Genomic DNA, 25,204 nt, shown 5'->3' on the forward strand with positions numbered 1-25,204 from the left:
GGTAGCCCATCCCTCCTGCCCACAGCACCCGCCCCCCCCCGCGAACACCCCCCAAACCCACTACTAGCCTCCCCAAACCCCGATCGGACCTCCCTGAACACAGTGACCCCTCCCCAACCACCACCCCCGACACCCCCCTCACCCCGTTACCCCCCTCCACTTACGGTTAGTTGGCTGGGTGGACGGGGCCTTAGGCACATGGGCTGGGTTAGGGTTAGCCCAGGCACCTAAGGCCCCTCCTGTGGGCAGGGCCTTAGGTGCATAGCCCAATCAGGCCTTAAGGCCCACCATTCAGAGGATAGAAGGGCCTACCGGGCGGACGGGCTTGGGACATGTCCACCAGGCCAACTAACTATAAGTGGAGGGGGAGGGGGGTCACGGAGTTTGGGAGGTGCAATTGGGGGGCTGATCGAGGGTTCGGGGGCATTCACAGTGAGGGTGCGCTATAGGCAGGAGGGCTTGGGATCCCTCCTGCCTGTATTTTAGGGGGGGGTGTGGGGGTCGCCTCTCGGCTGGAGAGGTTGGGCTCCCTCCTTCCGGTATTGGTTCGGGGGTGGGGGGTTGCATCTTGACAGGAGGGGTTGGGCTCCCTCCTGCCGTATTGATTCGGGGATTGGGGGGTCGCATCTCGACAGGAGGGGTTGAGGTCCCTCCTGCCGATATTGTGTGGGGGAGATGATTTGCAGCAGGAGAGATTAGCTATCTTACCTGCTGCGATTGCGATCCCCCGAACTGCTGCGAACCGCGGCAGTTTAGGGGGAGGATCATGATCACGGCAGGAGAGATGAGGCATCTCTCCTGCTGCGACCATTGCGGTGGAGGGTGGGTAGGTTGCTGGGGCCGCTGAGCTGATCGCTGCAGCTGCAATCAGCTCAGTGGCCCCTTTTCGACACTTATACCTGTTTTGACTTGCTCTATATGAAAACATATAAGTTCCGACTAGGCAACCTGTTAAAGGTCTTGGTTCTACTTGCTAAGTCTAGGTCAGCCTACCTCCCGCCCTTTCCCCTCCTCTAAAAACGCCTCTTTTAGATCTAGGCGTTTAGAGGCAGGGGAAAGGCCTAAGCTGGTTATACATATGTCTAAAACCATCTTTGATTATTGGTACTTGGACGATCTGACTTTATGATTATCCAAGTACCGATTTAGGCCACTTTTTGGATTTTTTTTAGTATGAGCTCCATAGTGTATAATTTAATGGTTAAATTTTCCATAGTTATCGTGGAAGAATTTTCAAATCAAGTTTTTATCCTAATGTAACACATACTGAAATCTAGTACCGATATATATTTCTTTGTAATTCATCTATAGTACAATAACAATTAGATAATATTAGATAAGAACATATGGTTTGCCGCTGCTGGGTCATACTAGTGGTCCATCGTGCCCATCAGTCTGTTCCCGTGGTGGCCCTTAGGTCAAAGACCAGTGCCCTAACTGAGACTAGCCTTACATGCATATGTTCTGGTTCAGCAGGAACTTGTCTAACTTTGTCTTGAATCCCTGGAGGGTGTTTTCCCCTATAACAGCCTCCGGAAGAGCATTCCAGTTTTCTACCACTCTCTGGGTGAAGAACTTCCTTACGTTTGTACGGAATCTATCCTCTTTTAACTTTAGAGAGTGCCCTCTCGCTGTCTCTACCTTGGAGAGGGTGAACAACCTGTCTTTATCCACTAAGTCTATTCCCTTCATTATCTTGAATGTTTCGATCATGTCCCATCTCAATCTCCCCTTTTCAAGGGAGAAGAGGCCCAGTTCTCTAATCTCTCACTGTACGGCAACTCCTCCAGTCCCTTAACCATTTTAGTCACTCTTCTCTGAACCCTTTTGAGTAGTACCGTGTCCTTCTTCATGTATGGCGACCAGTGCTGGATGCAGTATTCCAGGTGGGAGTGTACTATGGCCTGGTACAGCGGCATGATAACCTTCTCCGATCTGTTTGTGATCCCCTTCTTATCATTCCTAGCATTCTGTTCACACTTTTCGCCACCATCATGCATTGCGCAGATGGCTTCATTGACTTGTCAACCAGTACTCCCAAGTCTCTTTCTTGGGGGTCTCTCCAAGTACTGCACCGGACTTCCTGTATTCGTGTATAAGATTTTTGTTATCGACATGCATCACCTTACACTTATCCACATTGAACTTCATTTGCCATTTCGCGGCCAATTTCTCAAGCGTGTTTATGTCTCTTTGTAGGTCTTTGCAATCCTTCTGTGTCCTCACTACTCTGAATAACTTTGTATTGTCCGCAAATTTAATCACCTCTGTTAAGAAGTTTACATTGGCTTTCTCTTCAATTGAAAGTTCAGTTTAAATATGCCTGCATAGTTTTTAAAATCTTACATGGTATCTTTTATTCATTGGGCCCTCTAGCTTTAAATTCTTTGAGATCTTCAAGTTTCAAAACTATCCATGTATTTAAACTTTCTTTCCCCACTGTAAAAGGTGCCATATCTATCAGTAAAATTGTTCATTCTTTCCCCTATTTAGTAACAGCAATTTGGAACAACCTACCTTCTCAAATAAGATCCTGTCTATCCCTTCAAGTTTTTTTGAAAAATTCTAAAAACTACTCTGTTTCAGCATTTTCTAGCAGATAATAGATAGAATTGACCTCATGGAAACTTAACCACAACTATTGTTAACAGAGTCCAGCCTTGTTTCTCAGGGATGACTCAGTATACAAGTCCAAGATGTAGTTTAGTTCCAAAAGGATGGACTCCACCTTAACCGGGATGGAACCAGGCTGCGGGCGCTAATGTTTAAAAAGAAGATAGCCCAAAAAACAAACAAACTGTGGACGAATCACAGTGTTCTTGACCGTCCATTATTTCTTCAATGCCAAAAAACATTAAACTGAGATGCACGGGAAAGCCAACAATTGTCCAGATGGAAGGACAATCAGTGGGACACTGTATTACCTGGGTACAAATTATATTGCAAGGACAGAGTAGATCAAATTGGAGGGAGGGGGGTTGGGCTATATTTTAAATAAGGAATTGAATCAAATAAAATAAACATTCTGCATGACATAGATAGCAGTGTGGAATCCATATGGATAGAAACTCCATGTGTGAAGGGAAGGAATATAAATGTAGGGTTATACTACTACCCCCCGGGACAAAATGAGCAGACAGATAAAGAAATGTTTTCAGAGATTAGAAAGCTGGAGAATTGGGCAGCAGTATAATAGCAACAGTATAATAATGGGTGATTTCAATTATAACAACAATCAAAACATGTCCTATCAAAGAAACTGAAGGGGCCACCCCAACACAACTAGGCCACATACAAACACCAACCAGCACACTCATACAAATATGCACACATACAAAAAGTGCAAGAAAAGTAGAGAAAAACCTCAGTTCAGCTTCATAGGTTAAAAAAACACTCCAGTTTTCAAATACATTAAATCTTGAAGACACTTCCAAATCAGTCAATGGTGTGAATTGAAAATACATTGGGACACTGCAGCTGCCTGGTAACAGGCCACCTTCTTCAAAATAGAATCAGCACACCACTAGCAAAGTGTGTGAGTCTGCAACCTCACAAAGTCCACAGCAGATCCAAAAAACTGCAGCTATTCATACCCAATTACTCCAACATTGACTGGTTAAATGTTACATCAGGGAGAGCTAAGGAGGTAAAATTCCTAGATGTTATAAATGACTGCTTCTTGGAGCAACTGGTCCAGGAACTGAAAAGAGGGGGAGCTATTTTAGATTTGGTCCTTAGTGAAATGTAAGGAATAGTACAGGAGTTAACTGTGTTAGGTCCGTTGGGAAATAATGATTATAATGTTCAAATTTGAGCTGATATCAAGAGTGACGTCCAAAAGAAAACTACTGTAGAGGCATTTAATTTTTGAAAGGGTGACTATGATAAAATGAGGAAAATAGTTAAAAAGAAGCTAAAAGGATTAGTTGCAAAGGTTAGGACTGTAAACCAGGCATGGATGTTATTTAAAAATACCATCGTCGAAGCCCAGACCAGATGTATTCCACGTATTAAAAAAGGTGGAAACAAGAGCTGGTTAAAAGGTGAAGACTATTAGAGCAAAAAAAAAAAACCCCATCCTTTAAAGAATAGAAAAAGGATCGGAATGAAGAAAATAAGAAGAGACACAAGCACTGGCAAGTTAGATGGAAAGCATTAATAAAGAAAGCTAAGAAAGAATATGAAGAGAAACTTGCCAAAGAGGCAAAAACTCATAACAATTTTTTTAAGTACATCAGAAGCAGAATCCATGTGAGGGTATTCCCTGTGAGGGAATCCATGGACCGTTGGATGATCAAGGAGCAAAAGGAGTGCTCAGGGAGGATAAGGCCATTGTGGAGAGACTGAATGAATTCTTTGCTTCAGTCATTACAGGAGAAGATGTAAAAGATCTACTTGACATGAAATGGTTTTCAAGGGTGATGATGCAGAGGAATTGAAAGAATCTTGGTGAATCTGGAATATGTACTAAGCCAAATCAACAAGTTAAAAAGTGATAAATCACCTGGACTGGATGGTATACATCCCAGAGTACTATAAGAACACAAATATGAAAGTGCTGACCTGCTGTTACTGTAACCTGTCGCTAAAATCGTCTATAGTACCTGAAGATTGAAGGGTGACCAATGTTATGCCGATTTTTAAAAAGGGTTCCAGGGGAGATCCGGGAAATTATAGACTGCTAAACCTGACTGCAGTGCTGGGCAAAATGGGACCTTTATGTTTTTTAAGACTCTGCACAATAATAAAGTAACTGTGTGGTTGGATTTTGACATCTTGCTTGTCTCTTTTCTTTGTTTGGAAAGAATTATAAAAAATAAAATTGTTTGAACACGTAGACAAACATGATTTAATGAGAGAGTCAGCATGGGTTCAGCTGAGGGAGATCTTGCCTCACCAATTTGTCTGACTTCTTTGAAGGTATGCATAAACATGTGGATGGATAAAGGTGAGCTAGTTCATTTAGTGTATCTAGATTTTCAGAAAGCTTTAAGACAAAGAGTCATGGGATAGGTGGCAAAGTTTAATTGTGGATTATTAATTGGTTATTGGATAGAAAACAGAACGTAGGATTAAATTGACATTTTTCTCAATGAAGGAGAGTAAACAGTGGAGTGCCCCAGGGTTCTGTACTGGGACCAGTGCTATTTAACTTATTTATAAATGATCTGGAAATTGGAACGATGAGTGAAGTGATTAAATTTGCAGATGACACTAAACTGTTCAAAGTTGTTGAAACGCATGCAGATTGTGAAAAATTGCAGGCAGGCCTTAGGAAATTGGAGGACTGGGTGTCCAAGTGGCAGATTAAATTTAATGTGGACAAATGCAAAGTGAAGCACATTTGGAAGAATAACCCAAATCACATTTACAGGATGCTAGGATCCACCTTGGGATTTAGCACCCAAGAAAAGCATCTGGGTGTCATTGTAGACAATACAATGAAACCTTCCACCTAATGTGCAGTGACAGCCAAAAAAGCAAACAAGATGCTAGCAACTATTTAAAAAGAAATGGTTAATGTTATAATGCCTTTGTATCGCTCCATGGTGCGACCTCACCTGAAGTATTGTGTTTAATTCTAGTCTCCTTATCTCAAAAAAGATATAGTAACTAGGGTAAGCTAACAAACCCCACCCTTAGTCACCCAGGAATAATGACAATTGTGCAAATATTACCAGTTCAATATTGTTTATTAATATTAACAGCAAAATCTCGTATGATAAGGCATTTGCACAATGGAGGCATATATAGTCAGGCACAGGGGTGCCCACACTTTATGGGCTTGCGAGCTACTTTTATAATGACTAAGTCAAAATGATCTACCAACAATAAAATTTAAAAAAAACACAAAGCACAATGAAAGGCAGAGAAAATGTTAATTATTCATATTCCGTGTTTTTTCTAAGACGTCACGGCAGATGACTCTATGCAATGTCACCTCGGTAATAAAATACAAAAATAGAGAAATACACCCCATCCCTTTTTACTAAACCACAATAGTAGGTTTTAGCACAGGGAGTTACGCTGAATGCCTAGCGCTGCTCTCAATGCTCATAGGCTCCCTGCGCTAAAAAACGATATTGCTGTTTAGTAAAAGGGAGCCATAGTGCAAAATATAGACAGCAGATATAAATTCTCAAAACAGACACATTTTGATCACTAAATTGAAAATAAAATCATTTTTCCTATCTTTGCTGTTTGGTGATTTCATGAGTCTCTGGTTGCACTTTCTTCTTCTGACTGTGCATCCAATCTTTCTTCCTTTCTTTCAGCCTCCTGTATGTTTCCTCTCCTCCAGACCTCATTCTCTCCCCCAACTTTTTCTTTGTCTCCCTGTTCCCCCTTCTTTCTGTCTCCCTGTCTGCCCCCTTTCTTTCTTTCTCCGTGCCCTCCCCCAAGCCACTCGGTTTGCTGCCACCGCCATCGGGGAATAGCCCCCAAGCCACCGCTGCCCCAAGCTTTCCCTGCAGAAGCGTCGCACTGACCAGCATTCCGCTCCCTGATGTCAATTCTGACGTAGGAGAGGAAGTTCCGGGTCAACAAGGCATTTCTCCTCATTCCATCCGCCTGAGCCCCATCTCTCCTTGATCCAGCATTTCCCTTCTGTGTTTGTCAGAATTACCATTCCACCTATTTTCCAGCATCACCCTTCTTTGTGTCCATCTCACCTATATCCCTATCTCACCACTTTTTCAGAATCTTCATTTGCCTCTGTCCTTGTCTTTACCCCATGTTCACCATTTGCCCTTTCAATGTCTTTATCTCCCCCCTCCACTTTTTCAGCATTACTTATATGTCTCTATTTCACCTCCTCTTCATGTCCCCTCTGTATCTCTATCCTTATTCAGTAGGTCCTGCTTACCCTTTCTCTTCTTTGTGTCACTATCTCCATTTTCAGCTTTCCCAAAACCCTTTTCTTTTGTTACTGCACCCGGTAGCCAGAATCTTTCCACCCTCCCTCCACTCCGGCCCAGCCCAGTTTGAAATATTTCCTTTTGTTTCCCTCCCCTCTCTCTCTCTCTTCTCCTCCCTCACCCACGAGTCCTGCATCTGGCCCTCTCCCTTCTACCTGCACCTGGCAACACCCCCCTGCTCCGCGGCTCTCTTCAGCAACTCGTCAGCAGCGGTGATCAAGACAAGCTGCCGACATCGAGGCCTTCCCTCTACGAGTCCCGCCTTTGTGGAAAAAGGAAGTTGAAACAAGCGGGACTCGCAGAGGGTAGGCCCCGACGTCAGAAACTTGTGTCGATCGCTGCTGCTGAGTTGCCGAAGAGAGCCGCGGAGCAGGGGGTGTGGCCGGAAGCAGGTAGAAGGGAGAGGGAGATAGGAAGGCTGTAGAAGCTCCGGAGCATGACACCGACCCCGGCCAGGATGATTTCTTTTTCAGACTGCTGCTGCTGCTGCCGCTGCCACCCCCCACCCGAAATGACAAAAACAGCCTAATGCCCGCGTCAGCGTCTTTGACGTCGGGGAGAGGAAGATCGGTAGATCGGGACGGCAACACGAGTCTATCACGGAGCCCGGGATGGGCTCTGCAATCGACTCACGTTGCCTTCTTGAACTACCGGTTGATCGCGATCGACGTGTTGCGCACCCCTGGTCAGGCATGTCAAAGTACATCTTTCCTGACAAATATGAACTCAGAGAACCACTCCCACAAGGTTCACTTATATACTTTTGCAGTGTCTAGTATGACATCACACCTGTCAACCAATCAGCCAACAGAGGCTAGCCTTAGATTTTTGAACAAAAAATTCCTTTTAACATAGTTACCAAGCTCAAAGAAAGTTTTGTTCAATTATACACAGCCTTTTTTGAATGCATAATACATTAGAGGAAAAGTTTGAATCCAAAATCAACTCTCTGTCAGGTGCTTTGGAGAAAACTGACAGTCTGGAATTTCACAGACACTAAAAGAAAAAACCCCCATATATAACCTCCCCTAACGAGAACTCCCAATATGGGCTAAAGGAGCCCTCCCTTAACAGCTGCAGACTGAAGAGAGTTTTTATGGTAGGCTAGCTTAAAGGTCATATAGGTCAAACTACAGATGCTGCCTCATGATTTCTTCAGGTTTAAAATATATAAAAATTATAGTTTTTATGTTCAAACATAAATGCACACACATAATCAAACACATTCTTACACATTCGGGGTCCCAAATACACCACACTCATATCTAACACATATTCAATACTTTAGAACATATTCACTTTCTTCTATACCCAGCATTGGAATGCGAAATCAGATATCTTCCCTCCAACTACCACAAGCCAGACTGAGAGGTGTGGCCTTAATTAAACCATGAAGTCAAGGTGAGAAACTGCAATATGTTTTAGACAAAGAAGAGACACAAAGAAAGAAAAAGATGGAATCAAATTAATTCCTCTATAAGTGTGTTATATATCTGATTTCCCCTATGATCTTGCTTAATCCAGCAAAGTACAAAATAATAGTAATAATAATTTATTTTCTTATATACCGCCCTACCAACAGTATTAGGCGGTTCACAACAGAAGAAAAACTGAAACATTTCAGCGAAAAAATACAATTTCATAAAAACAATACTTTATACAGCAGTGAAATACAGCATTAGTTAAAATACAGCTCCCAATTACTAGAAAATAAAAAGTTTAGAAGAATAAAAAATAAAAAACCACATCATAAAATTAAAATCAGCATTCTTGTTTATCAAATAAATAAGTTTTTAATGATTTCCTAAATGTAAAATATGAGTAGGTTTGAGCAATCAGCGGATTTAACCAGGAATTCATCTTCCCAGCCTGATACTCCAATGTCCTGTCCAAAAAGGTTTTGTAACGGCAGGCCCTTGGGGCAGGGAAGATGAACATAACCGAGTTTCTGGTACCTTTTATTGAACAAGACAATTTCAAATATACTTTTTCCTTCCTAGTAACCCCTAGTGTTTTCCCGTTATTCTCTAATGTCATGTTTTCTGGCCTTTGCCGCAATCCATATTCAATTTGTTTATATTTGTGTACCAACTTTTCATAAACTTCTAATTGAGCATGGCCTTAACTATCACATATGCATTGCTAACTAGATTTGCCCAGAATCATATGATAGACAGGTGTCATATGTAGAAAAAATCTACAACGTATTCAAAAATTTATATCCATTCCAGTGCAGCACACTATCCATTCCAGTGCAGCATATCATAGCCCCTGGCTGCTGCCAGTGCCACTACTCAACAGCGGTACTAGAAAAGTTTCAAAGAAGAGTGACCAAGATGATAAAGGGATGAACTCCTGTCATTTGAGGAAAGACTACAAAGGTTAGGCTCTTCAGCTTGGAAAAGAGATGGCTGAGGAAAGATATGTTTGAAGTCTACAAAATCCAGAGTGGAGTACAAGTGGATCACTCCATCACAAATTGCAAAGACTAGGGGACACTCAATGAAGTTACAAGGGAAATAATTTTTAAAACCAATAGGAGGAAAATGTTTTCACTCGGAGAATAGTTAAGCTCTGGAACACATTTTGAGAGGTTGTGGTAAGAATAGATAGCGTAGTTGGTTTTAAGAAAGGTTTGGACAATTTCCTGGAGGAAAAGTCCATAGTCTGTTATTGAGAAAGACATGGGGGGAAGCTATTGCTTGCCCTGGATCAGTAGCATGAAATGTTGCTACTCTTTGGGGGTCTATCAGTCTAGGTCAGTCCTGCATATGGCACTTTCCCTTTATACCTTGACACTTTAGCATGTCAATTTGGTCACATATCACATTAAGTTTGGCTCTCTTTTTTCATGCGCCACGCATTTCATACACTCTTAGTATTCTTCACAGTATAATTTTATCACTTTTTTCCACATGCATACCAAAAATAGAAACTTTCATTTTTTTTAAAAAGCACACAATTAGAATCTCTCATTCTTCACAATTCTTTCATTTTAATTCTTTAATCATTCTTTCATTCATTTTTCATCTTTACTCCTCACACTTTTCACATCTCTTCAGACCTTTTATTCTTATTATTTTCTTATTATTTTTGTATTTATTTTAATTTTTTTTTAATTCTTTATTCATTTTAAAACTGACAAACAAGTGATTAATATTGACATTACATTACTAATAAAATATACAGCACTTGACATTCTTATACCTATAATCCATTAAAGTAGAAATTATAACCCTTTCCCCCCACCCAACAATTCTTCAACAGAAATCCAATCATTAAATAAAAATATCAATCATCCAATTTCCCCCCTCCCCCCAATAAAATACATGTATCCATCAGAAAGGAAAATGATGTTCATTCATTACAATAATTCTCTAATGGCCCCCAGATCTTTATAAAGTTGTTATAATTACCTTTCTGTACAGCAATTGCTCTTTCCATTTTAAAAATGTGACAAAGTGAATTCCACCAAAAAGAATAATTAAGATTTGTATAATTTTTCCAATTAGCCGTAATGTGCTGAATTGCCACCCCTGTCATTATTAATAGAAGTTTGTTATTATAAGATGAAATTTGACTTTTTTTCCTCATAGCCATGCCAAACAGAATAGTATCATAAGAAAAAGCAACATGATTTTCAAGTAAACGGTTAACCTTCGTCCAAATTGAATTCCAAAATGATTTAATACAGGGACAGTAAAAAAGTAAATGATCCAATGTCCCTTCTTCCAGATTACAATGCCAGCATTTATTAGACTTAGATCTATCTAACTTTTGCAAACGAACTGGGGTCCAAAAAGCTCTATGCAACAAAAAGAACCAAGTTTGCCTCATAGATGCTGACATTGTACATCTCATTCTCCAAGACCAAATTCGTGGCCATTGAGATGCAGAAATTTGCTGCCTTATCTCAATACTCCAAATGTCTCTAAGACCATTTTTTGTTTTTTTTATTCACATATCCAGATAATAATTTATACCACAAAGCGGCTTGATGTCCCAGGAAATCCGCTTGAAAACAAAGGAACTCCAGACTATATTGATTATTCAGATTTTTCCATTCAGGGAACCCTACCTGAATAACCTGCTTCAGCTGCAACCATTTAAAATTTTGTGATTTATTAAGACCGAATCTATGTTGCAGCTGTGAAAATTCAAGCAGTTTACTATCTGAAATAACGTCATTTAGAGTTCGAATGCCTGCAATGATCCAGGTTTTCCATAAGATTTTAGATCCGCCATAATTAATCCATAAAGATTGATTTATAGATTTACTTACTGGAATAGGTGTTAAGTTGCTAATATATCTCAATGTTTTCCATGTATCTGATAAAATTCTGTTCTCCTTATATCTTCTAGGTATTTTTTTTTAATCTATTCATTTTCAAATCTTACAAGTGTATAATAATCAATCAGAAAAATTTTTAACAAATCACTTGACAATCTTACTTATAATCCTTAAAATATATAAATATAAAAGAATCCCTTCCCACCCACTATTCTAATACTGGGCACATGAACCAAATTTAAGGGAAACAAGAGACGCCATTCTAAATAGAGCCAATCCGGTGCATTCTCAAAGAGTTCTGGGAGGATCCAATACATACCTTGACGTAAAATATAGGCTTGATGATACCTATAAAAATTAGGAAAATTTACCCCACCCTCCTCAATTGGCCTTTGAAGAGATACTAAAGCAATTCTATGCATTTTACCTTGCCAAAGAAATTTCATAAGGATACCGTTAAGTTTTTTATAAAAGGACCCATGAAAAAAGACTGGTATCATACTCATTTGATAACAAACCACAGGTAATATCATCATTTTAATAGTTTGAACTCTCCCCCACCAAGAAATATATAATGGATTCCATTGCTCACACAACTCTGTAACTTTTTTTAATAAAAGTTTTTCATTCTCTTTAACTGTATCGTCTAAATTATTTTTAATCATAATACCTAAGTACTTTAAGCCATCTTCTTTCCATACAAATGGAAAAGAATCAAATAATCCTTTAGAACAATACACATTTAAAGGAAGAATTTCAGACTTACTAAAATTTATTTTGCAACCTGAAAATTTTCCAAATGTATCAATCAATTCTAGCAAACATGGAATAGTAGTTTCTGGATTTCTCAAATAGAGCAGAATATCATCTGCATATGCTGAAACTTTATATTCCCAATCAGAATGAGGAATACCCTGTATCCCCTTTGTTTGATGAATGGCTAATAACAAGGGTTCTAATACAACATCAAACAACAAAGGAGATAAAGGACAGCCTTGTCTAACTCCCCTCTGCAAATTAAATTTCTCTGACAAATTATTATTAATATTCAATCTTGCAGAAGGGGATCTATACAATGATTTAACCATTTGTATAAATCCAGGACCTATAGCAAACTAATCTAATGCTTGATACATAAAATGCCATTCAACTCTATCAAAAGCTTTCTCTGCATCCAAAGATACAGAAAAAGCCGGATCATTCATATTTTTGGCTAAATTTAGCATATGGAACGCTAATCTAGAGTTATTAGATGAATGTCTTTTAGCAACAAATCCTGTTTGGTTCATATCAATAATTTAAGGGAGAGCCTTGGCTAAGCACAAAGCCAATATCTTAGCCAAAAGTTTACCATCTACATTTATTAAAGAGATAGGCCTGTAGTTTGAAACCAAAGTAGGATCTCTGTTTGGCTTAGGCAAAACAATAGTTAATGATTCAGCCATAGTACCTGTAATACAACCCTTAGAACATAAGAACATAAGAAATGCCTCTGCTGGGTCAGACCCGAGGTCCATCGTGCCCAGCAGTCTGCTCACGCGGCGGCCCAACAGGTCCAGGACCTGTGCAGTAATCTTCTATCTATACCCCTCTATCCCCATTTCCAGTAGGAATTTGTCCAATCCTTTCTTGAACCCCAGTACCGTACTCTGCCTTATAACGTCCTCTGGAAGCGCATTCCAGGTGTCCACCACACGTTGGGTAAAGAAGAACTTCCTAGCATTTGTTTTGAATCTGTCCCCTTTCAACTTTTCCGAATGCCCTCTTGTTCTCTTATTTTTCGAAAGTTCGAAGAATCTGTCCCTCTCTACTCTCTCTATGCCCTTCATGATCTTGTAAGTCTCTATCATATCCCCTCTAAGTCTCCTCTTCTCCAGGGAAAAGAGACCCAGCTTCTCCAATCTCTCAGAATATGACAGGTTTTCCATACCTATTATCAGACGTGTTGCTCTCCTTTGAACCCTCTCGACTAACGCCATATCCTTCTTAAGATACGGCGACCAATATTGGACGCAGTACTCCAAATGCGGGCTCACCATCGCCCGATACAACGGCAGGATAACTTCTTTCGTTCTGGCTGTAATACCATTTTTGATTATACCAAGCATTCTATTCGTTCTCTTAGCGGCCGCTGCACACTGTGCCGACGGCTTCATTGTCATGTCCACCATTACCCCCAAGTCCCTTTCCTGGGTACTCTTATTCAATAACATTGTATAGTTATTGTATAGTTGTATCCCATTGTATAGTTGTACCTCGAGTTTCTGCTCCCCACATGTAATACTTTACATTTTTCAATGTTGAACTTCATCTGCCATTTCGCCGCCCATTCTTCTAATTTGTTCAAGTCCCTTTGCAACTTTTCGCAGTCCTCTGTAGTCCGAGCTCCATTAAATAGTTTGGTGTCGTCCGCAAATTTTATTATCTCGCACTTCGTTCCTGTTTCTAGATCATTTATGAAGATATTAAATAGCAGCGGCCCGAGCACCAAGCCCTGCGGGACACCACTCGTGACCCTCCTCCAGTCGGAGTAGTGACCCTTCACTTCTACCCTTTGTTTTCTACCCTCCAACCAGTTTCTGATCCATCTATGTACGTCTCCTTCCACCCCATGGTTCTTCAGTTTCCGGAGTAGACGTTCATGGGGCACCTTGTCAAAGGCTTTTTGGAAATCTAGATATATGATGTCTATGGGGTCTCCTTTGTCCATCCGTTTGTTGATCCCTTCGAAGAAGTGCAATAAGTTCGTTAGGCACGATCTTCCCTTGCAGAAACCATGCTGGCTGGTTATCAGAAGTTCATGTTTTTCAAAATGTTGATCGATGTTTTCTTTTATCAGTGCTTCTGCCATTTTCCCCGGAACCGAAGTCAAGCTCACCGGCCTGTAGTTTCCCGGGTCACCTCTTGATCCCTTTTTAAAGATGGGCGTAACGTTGGCTATCTTCCAATCTTCCGGGATCTCGCCTGTTTTCAGGGATAAGTTGCAAATTTGCTGCAGTAGTTCCGCTATCTCCTCCTTTAATTCCTTCAGAACCCTTGGATGTATGCCATCCGGACCCGGGGATTTGTCAGTTTTTAGTTTTTCTATCTGCCTACGAACGTCCTCAAGGCTCACTTCTATGGATGTTAATTTTTCTGCCTGACTTCCGTTGAAGAATTGCTCAGGTTCCGGTATGTTGGACGTGTTTCCGTTTGTAAATACAGACGAGAAGAACATGTTAAGCCTTTCTGCCACTACCTTCTCCTCCTTCACCACTCCCTTCCTGTCTCCGTCGTCCAGCGGTCCCACTTCCTCTCTAGCCGGCTGCTTCCCTTTAACATATCTGAAGAATGGTTTGAAATTTCTTGCTTCCCTGGCTAGCCTCTCTTCATACACTCTTTTGGCTTTCCGAACCTCACGGTGACATTCTTTTTGATGTTTTTTGTGCTCTTTCCAGTTCCCCTCAGTTTTGTCCTTTTTCCATTTCTTGAATGATTTTTTCTTATTGCCTATCGCTTCCTTCACTGTTTTGGTTATCCACACCGAGTCTTTTGTTCGATTCTTTTTACACCCCTTCCTGAATCTGGGGATATACAGATTTTGCGCCTCGCTCACCATGTCCCTGAAGAAGGACCAGGCATGATTTACCGTTAGCCATGTTTTGGAAGTGTTCCTAAGTTTCTTCCTTACCAATTCCCTCATTGCTTCGTAGTTTCCTTTCCTGAAGTTAAAAGTTGTCGCAATGGATCTCTTGCCTTTTGACACTCCTACCTCAACCTTGAACTTGATCATATTATGATCGCTGTTTCCCAACGGTCCCATTACTTCTACTTCCTTTGCAGGTCCCCTTAACCCATTTAGGATTAGATCCAGAGTGGCATTTCCTCTCGTCGGTTCTCTAACAAGCTGTTCCATGAAACAATCCTGTGTAGCTTCCAGGAATTTTGTCTCCCTAGCGCATTTCGAGCTTCCAAGCCTCCAGTCTATCCCAGGGTAGTTGAAGTCTCCCATAATAACCGTGTTGCCGCTTTTGCATTCACGCTTCATCTCGGCTTCCATTTCCTCATCGATATCTCTGGTTTGCCCTGGTGGGCGATAAAATAGGCCCATCTTTATTTCCGGCCCTTTCCTTCCCGGTATTTTAACCCATAGAGATTCCGGCTTGCTGGCCGTCTCTGCTGTGTCCATTTGTGTGGATTGTATGCCTTCTTTTATGTATAGGGCTATTCCACCTCCTTTTTGTCCTGTTCTGTCCAGGCGATAGAGCTTGTATCCCGGTAGTGCTGTATCCCATTTGCTTTCCTCATTCCACCATGTTTCAGAGATTCCAATGATGTTGAAGTCTTCTGCGTTGGCCAAGGCTTCTAGTTCCCCCATTTTGTTTCTTAGGCTCCTTGCATTAGCATATATGCACTTTAGATCCTGGTATTTTGCTGTCCTCCTTTCTTTTCCCTGTGCTTGGTTCCATGTTTTCTTCTCTTTTTCTGCAGACATTGTAACCGCTTCTTCTGGGTTAGTCGACTCCTGCAGTTTGTCCCTTGTTCCTTCCCAGCCATTTTTCCCCTCGGTATCTTCACAGGATACCGTCTTCCGAATCGTCGACCCTTTGTCAACTGTCGGCTTTCCCCTTCTTCTTAGTTTAAAGCCTGTTCTATTCCTCTCTTGACGTTGTTTGCTAGGAGTCTAGTTCCTGCTGCGCTCAGGTGCAGTCCATCTTTCCTGTAGAGCTTGCTCTTGCCCCAGAACGCCGTCCAGTTCCTCACGAAGTGGAATCCTTCTTCCTCACACCATCTCCTCATCCACGTATTTATTGATTGTAGTTCCTCCTGCCTTTTCACATCTGCCCTCGGTACTGGTAGGATCTCTGAGAACACTATCTTCTGGGCCCTCATCTTCAGCTTCCTTCCCAGACTCTTGAATTGTTCTAACAGCGTGCTTCTTTTGTAGTCTCTCCTGCTGACATCGTTCGTCCCGATGTGGATCACTACAGCGGTCTCTTCTGTCTCCGCCCCTTCCAGGATCATTCCAATTTTGTCCACGATGTCCTTGGTTCTTGCTCCCGGAAGGCAGGTCACCAGTCGGTCCTCTCTCCCTCCTGCTATGTGGCTGCCCACATGCCTAAGGATCGAGTCTCCCACTAGGATCGCTGACTTTCCTCTCTTCAATTTTCGCTTCGGTCTCAGGTCAATGTCCTCAATGTACTTCACTCTTTCTTCTTTTGGGCCTCGACTAGCCAAAATCTCCCCCTCTTGTGGTAGTCCTCTGTGGGTGTCATCCTTGAGGTAATCTTCTTCTTGCTCTCCCTTGCATGTTGGTATCCGTGTAGCTTCTTCTTTCATCTGAAGTTCGTTCTCTTCCACCTTCGTCCTGTATGCCTCTTCAATGAATCTCTCGAGTTCCCTGACTTCCTCCTCAATGTGTCTCTCCGTGGTGTGAAATCCTTCTAGCTCCTGAATCTTGTCCTCTAGTCGCTTGACCTCCTTCTTCAAGCTTTTCAGTTCCTGACACCGACTGCATATATATGACTGTCTCCCCGAGGGGAGATAGTCATACATATGACAGTCTGTGCAGAACACTGGAAAGCTCATCTTCTGGCTTCCTTCTGCTTCCATTGTTATTCCTTCTTTAAGATATCAGTTGAGATTACTTGTGTCCGCTTTGTGTCCTTTCTCTCTCCCTATCCGCTGTTGGTGTCCTCCCTGACTCTCTCTTTGTGCTGGTGCCCTCTCTTTCTTTCACTAACTGTCTCTGGTGTCTCTCTCTCTCTCTACCTGCTGCTGGTGTCCTCTCTCTCACTCTCTCCCTCTGCCTGCTTGTTATACTTGTGTGAACGGCTTGGCCCTTTGTGTCTGTCTCTTTCTTACCTTCTGTGCTTTCCTTCTGTACTTGTCGCTTCTTTACCCTTCTGTCTTACTCCGTTGCCTTGTCCCTTCTCAAAGGCCCTTCGCAACGCGCCGAACGGCTGCGTGCCGTTGGCTCCGCCCCCTTTCAAGGGGGAGTTCGGGCTCTGACCTCGCTGACGCGTGGGGGTGGGCGGAGCTAACTCTCGCCGCTTCCCCTGCTGTGGATCGCTTCTATTCCCTGCCTTTTGTCTCCTGCCTCTCTCCTGAAGTCTTCTTACCTCCTCTCTGCCTTCTGCCTGCTTTTCAGCTGGTGTTCAGGTCAGCGTGTGCTGCGCGCCGTTGGCTCCGCCCCCTTTCAAGGGGGAGTTCGGGCTCTGACCTCGCTGACGCGTGGGGGTGGGCGGAGCTAACTCTTGCCGCTGCCCCTGCTGTGGATCGCTTCTATTCCCTGCCTTTTGTCTCCTGCCTCTCTCCTGAAGTCTTCTTACCTCCTCTCTACCTTCTGCCTGCTTTTCAGCCGGTGTTCAGGTCAGCGTGTGCTGCGCGCCGTTGGCTCCGCCCCCTTTCAAGGGGGAGTTCGGGCTCTGACCTCGCTGACGCGTGGGGGTGGGCGGAGCTAACTCTCGCCGCTGCCCCTGCTGTGGATCGCTTCTATTCCCTGCCTTTTGTCTCCTGCCTCTCTCCTGAAGTCTTCTTACCTCCTCTCTGCCTTCTGCCTGCTTTTCAGCCGGTGTTCAGGTCAGCGTGTGCTGCACGCCGTTGGCTCCGCCCCCTTTCAAGGGGGAGTTCGGGCTCTGACCTCGCTGACGCGTGGGGGTGGGCGGAGCTAACTCTCGCCGCTGCCCCTGCTGTGGATCGCTTCTATTCCCTGCCTTTTGTCTCCTGCCTCTCTCCTGAAGTCTTCTTACCTCCTCTCTGCCTTCTGCCTGCTTTTCAGCCGGTGTTCAGGTCAGCGTTGCTAGTAAGTTGTGACTGATATAAATTTAACAAATGAGGTAAAAGAAGAATTATTATTATTTATTTTAATTTTAATGTCAATTTACTTTTAAGGATCCCTGAGGAAGGCTGAGTATTCGCTGAAAGACGGACCACATAGGGTCCGAGTCTCACTTTTTGTGAGCATGTATCATCAGTGATGCAAATTGTACCAAAATAATTTTTGAGGTTTCTTATAATTGGTTTTTAATTTGACTATTTGAGTAAATAATTCTTCCTGGACATCCGGAGACTTGTGTTCTACTTTGTGGTTTTAGCTTTCAATCTTGTCTGTGGAACACCGGCCCTCCTTCTTCTTTGCTTGGGTTTACTCTTTGGGTTTTTGCCAGGTACTAGTGACCTGGATTGGTCACCATGAGAACAGGCTACTAGGATTGATTGACCATTGGTCTGACCCAGTAAGGCTTTTCTTATGTTCTTATAACAAGGTGAAAACATTCTTGTTTGATTAATTCCTTACTACTCAGCCTCCCTTCAATTCTACAAGCCTTCTGCGATTGCTACCCCTTCTGATTGTTACCCCTACTGCCATCCTGTGATTGCCTACCCCTCCTACTGTCTTTTATCCTCCCTTCTATGCAGGATTTCCTTACCCTGCCTCCCTTTCTACTTGTAGCATTGCATTCTTCGCTTTGATGTCAAGTATCAACTAGTTCCCATGCTTCCTCATGGGCATCTTAACTTTTAAATCACTTTGAGCCTGTACTGGATAAGTGTGATACAGAAATTCAGATTACATTAGATTAGATTAAGATAACTGTTTTCACCACATTCTCTGGCAACAAATTCCAGAGTTTAATGACACATTGAGTGAAGAAATAGTTTCTCTGGTTGTTTTAAATTTATTACTTAGTAACTTCATTGCATGTTCCCTACTCCTAACATAAGAACAGCCTTACTGGGTCAGACCAATGGTCCATCTAGCCCAGTATCCTGTCTTCATGGAGGCCAATCCAAGTCACAAATGCTGGCAAAAACCCAAATAGTAGCAGAATTCCATGCTACCGTCCCATGTATGTCTCAACAGCAGACTATGGACTTTTCCTCCAGGAATTTGTCCAAACCTTTTTTAAAACCAGCTACATTAACTGTTCTTACCACATCCTCTGGCAAATGCTTTCCAGAGTTTAACTATTCTCAGAGTAAAAAAATATTGCTTTTAAAAGTATTAATCTGTAACTTCATCGAGGGTCCCCGAGTCTTTGTAAATCTCGATCCAGTAAAAAAATTGATCCACTTGTACCCGTTCTACACCACTTAGGATTTTGTAGACTTCAATCATATCTCCCATTAGCCGTCTCTTTTCCAAGCTAAAGATACATAACCTTTCTAATGTTTCCTCATATGAGAGGAGTTCCATCCCCTTTATCATCTTGGGCGCTCTTCTTTGAACTTTTTCTAGTGCCACTATATCTTTTTTGAGATAAGGAGACCAGAGCTAAACGCAATACTCAAGATGAGTTTGCACCATTGAGCGATACAGAGGCATTATAACATTATTAGTCTTGTTAACCCAACCCTTTTCTAATAATTTCCTAGCTGCCTTCTTGGCCACCACACATTGGGCGGAAGGCTTCAGAGTATTGTCTATGATGACACCCAGAACCTTTTTTTGAGCACTGACCAAGGTGGTCCCCAGCATCCGATAATTATGATTTGGATTATTCTTCCTAATGTGCAAGACTTTGCATTTGTCCACTACATCAACTGGCTCGCTTTTATCCACATGTTTATTCACACCTTCAAAGAAGTCAAGCAGACTGGTGATGCAAGACCTCCCTCGGCTGAATCCATGCAGACTATGTCTCATTAAATTATGCTCATGTACATGTTCTATAATTTTATTTTTTTATACTTGTTTCCACTATTTTGCCAGTCTGTAATTTCCCAAATCTCCCCTGGAACCCTTTTTAAAAATTAGCATAATATTGGCCACCCTCCAAACTTCAGGTACTACAGACAATTTTAATGACATGTTACAGATCACTAACAGCCGATCAGCAATTTCATGTTTGAGTTCTTTAAGTACCCTAGAATGTATACTAAGTATTTTTGGAAAGAGTAAAGAAACAATTCACAGTATTTTATAGACTTCCATCATATCTCCCTTGAGCAATTTCTTCTTCAGGCTGAAGAGCCCTAGCTGCTTTATCCTTTCCTCATAGGGAGGTCATCGAATCACCTTTATTATTTTTGTTGCCCTTCTCTATACCTTTTCTAATTCCGCTGTATCTTTAAGATGTGGCATCCAGAACTGCACACAGTATTCAAGGTACGGCCATACCATGGAATGATATAAAAGCATTATAATAGTCTCGTCTTTGTTTTCCATAGCTTTCCTGATAATTCCTAACATTTTAGCCACCGCTGCACACTAAGCTGAGTGTTTCAACATATCATCAACAATGACACCTTGTACCGGATGGTGATTCCTAATGTGGTACCCTGTATCACTATAGCTATAGTTTGGGTTCCTCTTTCCCATATCACTTTGCATTTGCTCATATTACTAATAAGTTAGATTTTAATCCAGTCATACCTTAATAGTTCAGAGCAACCAACAAGAAATATAAATTGGCTGGTCAAATCCAGGTATATCAATTAAAAAATTTTCTCATTTATAAAAACACACCATTCTCCATTTTGATGTTCAGTCTCACAAAGTACTCTTGCAATTTTTTATAATCCTCATGAGATTGAAAAACTTTATGTCATCAGCAAATTTATTTATCTCACTAATTATTCCCATAGATATGTTTAAAAGCACAGACCATGGGAACACCACTATTACCACTACTTATCACTTATATAATGCTGAAAGATGTACACAGCGCTGTACATTTTGGACAGCCAAGACATGACATAGAGGGTAGGAGAAGCAGAATCCAAGATGAGTTGAGTTAGGAGTTGAAAGCACTCTCAAAGAGATGGGCTTTTAAACAGGCCTTGAACACTACCTGAGATGGAGCCCGCCATAGGGATTCGTGCAGCTTGTTCCAAGCATATGGTGCAGCAAGGCAGAAGGGATGGAGTCTGGAGTTGGCAGTTGAAGAGAAGGGCACAAATATCTACTATCTACTTTTCTCCATTGAAAACATTGACCATGTAACCTTATCTCTGTGGGGGGGTGTTATCTTCTAACCCATTCTTAATCCATAAGACATCATTTCTAATTTCCTCAGAAGTCTTTCATGAGGTACTCTGTGAAATGCTTTTTGAAAGTCCAGATACCCAATATCGACCAGTCACCTTATATCCATGTTTATTCACCCCTTTAAAGAAATATAGTACGTTGGTAAGGCATGGAATATATCTGATCTGAGCTTCCAGGTTGGTATTTTGTAATAATATTCACGTCTGATGTAAATTTTTCACCTTTTGCAGCTGTTTCTTTAAGTTGATTTTTTACATTTCCCCTCATGTTTTTATAGTATCCTTTTTTAAAGTTAAATGCTGTTGTATTGGATTTTCTGTGTGTACATATTACAGAGATTATATTAAATCTGATCATGTTATGATCACTGATATCAAATGGCCCCAGCACCATTACCTCCTGCACTCCACTAAGGACTAGAGATCTATAATTTCATAAAGCAATCCTTGATTTCATCAAGGAATTTTACCTCCCTAGCATGCCTTGTGTTACATTTACCCAGTCAATATTGGAGTAATTGAAATCACCCATTATTATTGTGTTACCCTAATTTTGATAACACTTCAGCATCTGTCTGTTCATGCTGGGGACTCAAGTTCCACTTCAATTCTTTCTTTCTTTCTTTATTATTATTATAATTTTTTTTTTTTTTTTTAAATAATAGAACTGAGGTTTCCAGAAACAGAAAAATACCTACTGTACCTAACTATATATATGATACCTGTAAGCCTAAAGGCTATTGAAGTGGTATACATTCAGATACAGTAGGTATTTTTTAGGTTCGGGGGGATCACATTTACAAAAAAAATTTTAAAGTACTATAGTGGGGTTTGAGCCTGTTGTGTTCCTTGGCTTATGGAGGTCCACTGCATTAATTAGGCTACTCTAACTGCAGAGATGTCTGTGTGGTCATATTTTTGAAAATTATGCCAGACAGATGTTCATACACCTGATTTTTTTTGTCATTCAAAAGTGGGACATTTCACTCTGAAAAATGACCACTAATTTTGGACATTTTCAGTGCAAAAGTGTCCATCTCACAGCCATAATTAAAAAGGGAATCTAGATTTTTTTCTGTTTAATTTTTCTGTTTAATTTTCTGTGAGCTGGCCAGGGGGTTGGGGGTACCTTATGAGCAGGATGGGGGGGATTTAGTCTTTTTTTTTTAGTGCTGCTCAGAATTTGCTATTGAGCCACTATTTTCAAAGGGAGACTCAAACCTCTGGGGTTAATTGAACCCCCACACATGTAACAATGCTCTACCCCAGCATTGCTCAAACTTTCTTGAGCCGGGACACACTACAGGTAGTGACCACGGCTTGAGGCACCCGGAAGTGCGCAGACGTCACCGTGATAACATCATGCACATGTATGACATCATCACATCGACGTCAGTACATGTGCAAAGACCCTCCAGATGGGCCCCGAGACGCCAGTAGAAGGTGACAGCAGGGAAGAAGGCCGGAGAGAAGGAAAGGCACTGGCACCAGCTGATTGCCTACAGTAGTGTTTCTCAACTACTTCAATCTAAGTACCCCTAAGTCTAACAAATGTGAACTGAGTACCCCAATTACAGACTTTCTTAGGCCCAATCAAGCCCTGCCCCAGATCCCATCTCCTTTACTAATTGTAATGCAATTTTTTCCATTCATTTTTCATATACACACAATATACACAGTAGATAAAGAATTCTCAAAACTGATGAATGATTTTTGTGCAACCAGATTATGGAACAGAACATGCTATTTGTGAAGCCAGATTATGAAACATAACACGCTTTAAAACCACGGGCTAGCACTGCATTTTTTGCAGAATAGAATGGAATTCATATGCATATGTATAGATATTTTACAGTTCTGCAGTTTTATATTTTTTATTTCGATGGTTGAGGTAGTAACCTCGATACTAGGATTTCAGGGCGGCAGAGAGCAGGAGAGTCAGCAAGGACAGTAAGCAACTGGTCCTCAGCAGTCGCTTCATTTCGGATCGGCAAACCCAATCGGTGTTTCTTCTTCTGCTTAGTGAATCGATGGCTTCCTACTTATGCATGCCATTTCCCCTCATTTGCATTGGCGGATCGGATTGGGTGGGAGATTGATTGGGCAGGTGGTTAGTGAATCAGGTCGGGGAACGATCACAAACTGGTCGGGACATGATCGGGACACAATCGGTGAGTATAGTGAATCTAGGCCTTAGATACATAAAGTACCATAGGGTTACCATGGTACTTTAAGTGTCTAAGTATTATGAAAGTGAGCTATGCCTCTTAGGGGAAGAATCTCAAATGTTCTCAGTAAAATCCGACAGGCCACTGTCATGGCCACTTCTGTAATGATTTCAAAAAGGTGAGTCATTCTTCAAAAAAAAAAAAAAAAAAAAACCACACATGCAAATGAGGTTGGCAGAGATGTGTCGATCATGGTGATAGTGATCGGTACATGCGCAGAATAAAAGCACAAATTTAAAATTTAAAAAGACCCCAAATTGAAGATCGGAAGGAGGGATGCCCACTCCCTCCCGCTCCTGCCATCAAGCAACCCCCCCGCCCCCCCGACAACCCCCAGGCAGCGGGAGGAATGCCCACTTCCTCCTGCCGCTGCCATAATAGGAGAGGCCTTAAGCAACATGAGCCAATCAGAGCCTTAGGCCCCTCCCCGATGCATCCAGGGGAAGGCCTGCTATTTTGAAGAGGTGGGCATGTTGGCCAGAGGTATGAGGCATCCTTCCAGCAGGCCTTTGTAAACAAGGTAAAGGGGGGGTGGCGGCGGGGGTATGATGGTGGCGGCGGGAGGGAGTGGGTATCCTTCCTGCTACTGGGAGGGAGGGTTGCTTGACGGCAGCAAAATTTTCTGGCAGGTTTGAGCTGTCAAGTCTTCTTTCCTGTCAATGCTTGAGCCAATCAGTGTTCAGGCACTGACCAGAAAGTAAGGCTAGGACAGCTCAGACCTGCCAGAAAATTTTATTCAGAAATGTAGGACAGCGAGGTTAGGGAATCACTTAGCGAAAATAGAGAATTGCCTGGAGTGCTCATTTAAATATTAATGACCTCATTGTAATACATTTGCATGGCAGTATCAGAGGCTGCTAGCAAGCTTGGAAAAGATCACAGTAAACTGTTTTGATCATCCGCCGCTAAAATACATGAACGCAAAACTGGCTGGAACCGGTTTAGAGACCATGTTAAAGTTTTGAGACACTTCCCCTGAATCTCTGCTCTACTCCACATTTGAGATGTTGTTAAACATCCACTGTTGCTTCCCAAGTATCAATAAATAATTATTGGCTTCTTACTTTGGCTTCCTTGCAGACCTCCTCGTATACTCCATGCATGCCAGTGATCTCAAAATCCAGCAGATTGGTAGAAACCTGAGTAAGATTCTTCTCATCTAGGAACCAGCTTATTGCTTGCACCTTCCTCAAGCGGCCAGGCTAGAAGAGATAAAAATGAATTATGCTGTATCACAGCCAAGTATCCTCATCTCTCCCATCCTCAATGTAGCATCACAATTATTCTTCATCCACACACTTCTTGATTTCAGTAGTGAAGGAAATATGTTTGTTTTAAAACAAAATGAAAATTAAAAAAAAAACAACCAGGCTTTTTTGTTAATTTGAGAGAGAACTAAGGCCCCCTTATATCAAGCTACGCCTAGAGGATTTTAGTGTGGACTGACAAGGTAAGTGCACTGCCACTCATAGGAATTTTGTGAGTGTCCAAAGCATTTACCACGCCAGCCCACGCTGATAAAAAGGGAGTAAAAAAAGATCATGGCAACATTTTTTAAAATTTCATTTTTAATGTATGCTATTTGCAAATTGTTTAAAAATATATCTTAATAAACTGCCCCCTCCCCTTTTACAAATCTGTACTAGCGGCTGCTGCTGCGGTAACTGCCCTATAGAGATTTAAGACATGTGGATGGATTAAAGTTTGCCAAAATATGTCCAAAATGAAAACTGATTGGTGTGCATGCATCTAGTTCACATTAGATGGAATTAGCAGGAAAAAAATCCATATTAATA

The 25,204-nt window shown here is 41.8% G+C and overlaps 1 protein-coding gene across 1 annotated transcript in view; it reads right to left on the bottom strand.

Annotated features, from left to right (window-relative positions):
- FTCD (formimidoyltransferase cyclodeaminase) overlaps positions 1 to 25,204 on the bottom strand; it is a 291,968-nt gene that overhangs the window by 184,540 nt on the left and 82,224 nt on the right. Inside the window, exon 6 of the mRNA XM_033947252.1 lies at positions 24,473 to 24,610. Within this exon, the coding sequence (XP_033803143.1) occupies positions 24,473 to 24,610 (138 nt within the window). The remainder of the gene's footprint in view (positions 1 to 24,472; positions 24,611 to 25,204) is intronic.

This window comes from Geotrypetes seraphini, chromosome 5 (assembly GCF_902459505.1).
Source record: "Geotrypetes seraphini chromosome 5, aGeoSer1.1, whole genome shotgun sequence".
Lineage (NCBI taxonomy): Eukaryota > Metazoa > Chordata > Amphibia > Gymnophiona > Dermophiidae > Geotrypetes > Geotrypetes seraphini.